The sequence below is a fragment of the Crocodylus porosus genome, unplaced genomic scaffold (assembly GCF_001723895.1).
Source record: "Crocodylus porosus isolate Cpor-Errol unplaced genomic scaffold, CroPor_comp1, whole genome shotgun sequence".
NCBI classification, from domain to species: Eukaryota; Metazoa; Chordata; order Crocodylia; family Crocodylidae; genus Crocodylus; species Crocodylus porosus.
Genome location: NW_017728912.1, coordinates 10,963,778 through 10,969,874, shown reverse-complemented (window position 1 = coordinate 10,969,874; position 6,097 = coordinate 10,963,778). Strand labels below are relative to the sequence as shown.

At 40.6% G+C, this 6,097-nt stretch overlaps 1 protein-coding gene across 2 annotated transcripts in view; it reads right to left on the bottom strand.

Moving 5' to 3' along the window:
• INTU (inturned planar cell polarity protein) overlaps nucleotides 1-6,097 on the bottom strand; it is a 91,855-nt gene that overhangs the window by 19,920 nt on the left and 65,838 nt on the right. For both annotated transcript variants that reach the window (XR_002100884.1, XM_019534026.1), the window contains exons 9-10: nucleotides 3,539-3,592; nucleotides 200-262 (exon numbers count right to left, since the gene is read on the bottom strand). Coding sequence is in view for 1 of the 2 variants with exons in the window: in XM_019534026.1 (XP_019389571.1) it covers nucleotides 200-262; nucleotides 3,539-3,592 (117 nt within the window). In the remaining variant the exon portion in view is untranslated. The remainder of the gene's footprint in view (nucleotides 1-199; nucleotides 263-3,538; nucleotides 3,593-6,097) is intronic.

Below are 6,097 nucleotides of genomic sequence, written 5' to 3'. Positions count from 1 at the left end.
CCATTGTTACTGGCTTCAAACATATTTTGGCATTACCTATCATGTAGTAAGTATTTTTTCACAATTATTTATTCCATTTCTTTAGTTTGGTTATACCTGTAGTCAGTTTTAAATAGGTAGGCGACTGCTCATTTTCACGTTTGTCAAGCTCTGGTTAAGTATTAGTTCATGACTGACTTGCATTTCCACCGAGTCTTACCTTGTAGAAGAGACAAGAGCCCAGAATCATGTATAACCGTCTCATGTCAAAGTAATCTTCAGACTGCAAACAAAAGCACAGTGAATTTATAATTTGTGATTTTTACATGACACAGTAAGGCCGAGGGAAACTAATTCCACTAAATGGTAATCAGTGTGTTATTTAATACTTAATTTTTCCAGTATGCCTTCTTTATTTTTTCATTTATTAACAGCTGAGGACCAGAGAGATAGTATTAGAACAAATAGCTAAATAAAACACAAAGTTTAGCCTTCAGTGTTGGTCTTTGTGTCACTGCAGAATTGTCTTTACAGTTATTTCCAGCTCAGTATAACAGATGCTCAGATTTCCTGCTCAGTCCTAACCTTCCTGTAAAGCAGATGGCTTTTTTTATAGGAAACAGGTCTCAGAGGTCAAAGCAGGCAATTAGCTGAAGCACAACTCCTGCCACCAGAGGGACCTCTTACAGCAAAGTAGCAAGGCATAGCATTCCCTTTGTATAGAACCCAGAAATAAATTTACCCCAAATTAACTCACTCATAAACCTTTTAAATTTAGTTAGCAAAAACTCTCACATTCGGTATGCAGATCTCAACTGGACAGATTTTATTTTAAATGTAATGGATAGTACCGAGCTCTGTTCAATAAGATATTGTATATACATGTAATTTTCAATATTCATTCAGTTCATTTTGTAGGTAAGCATTCCTTTTTGGTTTGCTTTGTTCCTTTGTAGACAGAAACAACAGTTTAACATGAATTTACATTTCCAGATATATTTTACTGATTCAGAAAAGGCAAGCCCCCAAAATGCTAACAACCAGGGATCTTGATTTTCTCTTAAATCCAAAATTCTCTGATTAAAATACCCAAAATTCATGTTTTCCTGTGATTAAACTCAAACACCAGTATATAGGTATCATTTGAACATAATGTTTTATGGCTATATTTACAATTTTAAAGCAATTTGGAAGCCTATCACCTCAAGAATCATTATAATAAAATAAATTCTAAATACTTATATGTTTTGGCATTTGATTTTAGTTTTATTATCATGGAAAATTAGAGCTCCCCCTGCCTTTACTCACAAAGATATGGTTCCAGCTGCAGCCATCCCCTTGCTGCTTTGTGGCGCTGAGCAGCCCTTGTACTCTGCTCCTGTCGTTGCCACTCACTCCCAATCCACAGCCCACCACCACCACCCAGTCCTGCTGGTTCCTCACTCCTGACCCGCAGCTTCCTGGTCCTGCCAGTGCCCCTCACTCCTGACCCACAGTTTCATCATCCCTCCAGCCCTTCTGGTGCCCCTCACTCCTGACCCGCAGCCCCCCATCACTGCCCATCACTCCTGACCTACGGTCCCCCAGCCTCCCCAGCCCTGCTGGTGCCCCTTACTTCTGATCCCTGCAGCCCTGAATTCCCAGACCCTCAGTGTGTGGGGTAGGGGGCGTGTGGGCATAGCCAGCATCATAGGCAACGTGTTGAGGGGCTTTGGTCTGTGCCCACAGCCAGGCACAGGCCTGCAGCCTCGTCGGACCAGCACCAGGCAGGAATCTCCTCCATGGCCCAGCATATGGGACAAGGCAGAAGAGGGAGTGCTGCACCACCATACCCGCCAAGGTGAGGCACTGCAGTGACGATGGTGCAGCGTTCTGCTCCCCTGCTGCTGCCGGGCAGGTACGGGGCACCTTGGCATGGCAGCACAGTGCTCTTGGTGGCAGCGGGACAACATAGAGCCTCCCTGCCCTGCTCTGCCCTCCCGCGCTGGGTCTTGCCCACTGGGCCGCAGAGCTAGCTCCTGCCTGGTGCTGGTCCAGGCAGGCTGCAGCCCCAGTGCCCTGCTGTGGGTGCAGAAATCTGGGGGGCATGTACCACAAATTACCTACAGCACCCCCACATCAACTATGGTCCTGCCTCCTTCCCCCATGTATCGCCTATGCTTCTCCCATCCAGCTACGCATTGTCTATGCCCACCCCCCTCCATAAACCTACTTTCGGAGCTGCAGGAGCTGCTCTCCATTTGCCTGGCCTCTTTGCTGGCCACATGCACATATGGATGTGCACATGCATGTGGCCTCCCTGTCTCTGACTGCCCTTCTGCTCCCCCGAGCCCCAAGCACCCGCTACAGGCTAGAATTCTGCCAGCCTGTGAGGGGAAACCCAAAGTTTCTCAGGTTTTTCTCCTTTAAAAGGGAAAGTCCACAATTTTCTCCTTTTAAAAGTGGAAATGGAAAACATGGATCTCTGTTGATAACAGTACAGATTTGAAGATATTTTCTTTGTATCTGAATGTAATCTGTCCAGAACTCCATTTAAAAATACGCTTATTCTGAAGCATTTGGGTTGCAGAGGGCTTCCAAAGCGAGCTGAAATTTTCACAAATATAAACCTATTTACATCTCACTGTGATATAACATAAAGGATATATAAAGAAAAATAATCTTTATTAATTTGTTTTCTTCGTTCAAGCTTGTGGCTATAAAAAATTTTTACTTAAAATTATATTATTATGTATAACCATGCCCATGGAGCAGGTGTTTGTTTAACTGTACAATGTTACAGAATGATAGCTTAGTTCCATAATGGCTTTTTTCATCAAGGTTACTAAAAAGAATGCAGTGAGAAATATATCTCATATTGCACTGCATGTACACATAGCTCCTTTGTTACTAATACCTGTAGTTGTTTTCTTAAGGCTGACAGATTTAATTCTGTATATATTTCTATGCAGCAGATTTAATTCTGTATAGTTTCAAGACATTCCACAACTACTTCAAAGGGAAAAAAAAGCAGCAGGGTAACCGAGTGGGGCATGACCTGGGCAGCAGCCTTTGTGGGAGGACATAAAAAAAAAGCAGTTGCCACCGCAGTCTACATGACAGAAGGGAGTACTGCCCCATGCATCATGGCTGCCCTGGGTGCAGATGTACCCTGCTATGCCTCAGAGAAAGGAGTTGATCAATCCCGACTAGGAACTGAAACCAGGAAGGGAAGTGTTCTAGCACAGGTGGCTAACTTTAGCTAAGTTAAGCATTCATCAAACTTCCAGCTAGATCAGATCAACAGTATCAACCTAATTGTCTCTGTAGCTAATAGTACAACCTCAGAGGGAAACTTGGGATAAAGGGTATGAAATGTTAGTCATTAATGAAATGTTAAAAAAAAGTTATTTAAACTTTTACTATAAGTCAAGAAAAAACATGGATGACTGTTACACTGCTGTGATACTGATCTGACTTTTATTTAGGTAACAGCATTGATGAGCTTGGTCCAAGCTTTTTAACATTCAGTTGTTTTGATCAGCACAGATAGTTTACCCTGTAAAAATATGCTCCTTACCAGCTCTGCAAAATCAGCTGCCTCCAAATCACTCAGTGCTGTATCAATTTCCATCTGAAATATTTAAATGGTGAATATGAACACCTTTTGCCAACAAATTTACTTACAATCATTATAAGACTGTATATAACATAGTATTGATAACCTCATAAGAGTAAGAAAACACAAAGACGTGGTAAAAACTGCCATGTGTTTTTTGCAGTTCCCCCAGACCAATAGTATCAAACATCAAGAATGTGAATTCTGCAAAAAGAATAAAAGAAAAATCTTTTGCAGTTTTTGCATATTTTTCTCCTCTTGCAATGATGGAAAATATCATTCTACTTGTCCGTCTCCTGTACCCACTGTTTTGTATAAAGGAGATGTCAATCTTACTTTCTTCATGGATTAAAACATGAAGGCAAGAGGCTATCCTGAAATCTGGCAAAGCTTTAGTATCCAGCTGAGTTATTAGAAAAATCTTTTTCACATTAGATTTAGTTTTTGTCTCTATGGAAATTTCCAAAACTTTCTCACAAGTAACTGTTGTTCTACTAAAAAAAGCTTTAAGCTTGCATATTTTTAACTAGAGGAATTGTTGGTAAATGTAAGTTTTCCTAAAAATACTTTTATTTAAAGAACAAAAGCACCAGCCACTCAGCTTCAAGACTGAAATGTGTTACTAAATGAAAAGGAAAAAACCTCCCAATCTCTACTATGTAATACCATGGCACATGTTTCAGGCTATGTAAACAAGCCCTCTTACTGGCATACAGCTGGCTTTTCAAATTGATAGAAATGCCAGCCATGCTGTTGACAATCAACTAATATCGCTTAATTTCTCTTTTGGTTGTAAATAGACCTCTGTCCCATTCAGAACAGATATTCTTATGTTTATTATTAGAAAAATGGTTATTCCTTCCTTACTTAAGACTGAATCTACCTTCTAAATAGAAACACAATTCTAACTCAACTTCACAAAAAACACTTCACCAGAAATCTGATATTGTGCAACTGCAATTTTTTTTCTGAAAAATGTATACAAATCGCAAATGATTAAAAAGAATACAAGAGTTTAAAACTGGACGCATCTACATGTGCATTAATGTGCTGTAGTTGCTGTGCATTAAGTTTAGTACTTGTAATAATAGGTACTAATTCAATGTGCAGTAACGTGCTTACTGCGCAGTAGAGCCAGCACACGTTTTAGTGATGCTAATGTGCAAAAGACTAATTTGACTGCACATTAACACAAAGCATGGCTTTTGACACGACACACTAATGCACAGTAGAATTATTTGTATTTAGACATATTTAGCATCTTGTATATATGTGCCCACTGTCTTTATTTGACATTTTCCTACTGTTTTTAGTTTAGATCTCTAAAACTGAAAAAAGTTGAAACTTTCACATTCAGTTCAAGTATTTCCCCAGCTAACAGAAATACCTTTTATAGCCTGATCTTCAACATCTGGAAAATCTAAACTGGGTGCATCTACACAAATGATTTACTGCAAAGTAGATTAATTAGCTCAGCAGGAAAATGTCCTTGTCTACATGTGCAAAGCTATTATGCTGTAGTAAACTAATTAACTCTTCTGAAGGTTGGTATTGCCAGATATAACTTCTATCCTACAGTGGACTTATTTCCTCTGCCACAACACACATGTACATGCTGACTGGGGCATGAGGACGCTACAGTACGAAGCTGCCTGCCAGTTAGCCCTGCAGTGTAAAACCCTCATGCCCCTCCCAGCCGCTCTCCAGCACACTGAGTCATGTCAGAGCAGCCCTCAGCTGGTAAGCTGACCCCAGGGCTGCGCCGCTCTGGCTCAATGTGCTATGGTCATGCACACATGTTGCAATGTGCCCATTTGTAAATGCTGCTCCTGGGAGCAATAAACTCCAGTGCAAACTGAACCAGAGCTTTTCATGGCATTAATATTCATGTGTTGATGCACTCACGGTTGTCTAAAAAAATGTAAAAGCCTCTAGCCATGTACACTTTTTAGTTACTTTGGTTAAAAAGAAACCTTTCCCCAGTGTGAACTGGTATTAAGTATATGGTTGCCTTCTAAACTTGCAGATGGAGAGACTTAATGTCTCTGCTCCTACTAAGTAGGTTTTCCAAGTTTCAACAGACAGAGAACTGAGCAGTCTCTACTTGTTTTTCCATAATGCTACTGGGATCTCTACAGAGAACGGTGATATTTATAAGGATCAGGTCAGTTTTATTCCGTAGCTGCAGATGCAGACACTGGGCTGTTCACAATGGAGAAGGACCATAAACACAAAGTTAGGGAGAGTTTAAATAGCAAAGATGCCAAGACACCGTTTGCAAGAGCCAAGAACCTGACAGCAGAATGAAGTAATAGAGATTTCCCCAGAACTGGAATGGAGGATCAGTAGCTTTGAAGTTGATAGCGAGTGTGATGGCCAGAACCAAAGAAATTAATAAGCAATAAATATGTGCTTCTTGGAGGCATTTAGAACTTTTGTTTAATATGAAGCTTGTATTTTTGTAACCCGCAAATGTAACTTGTAACTGTTTGTGGAACTGACTAGGCCTCAAAGACAAAG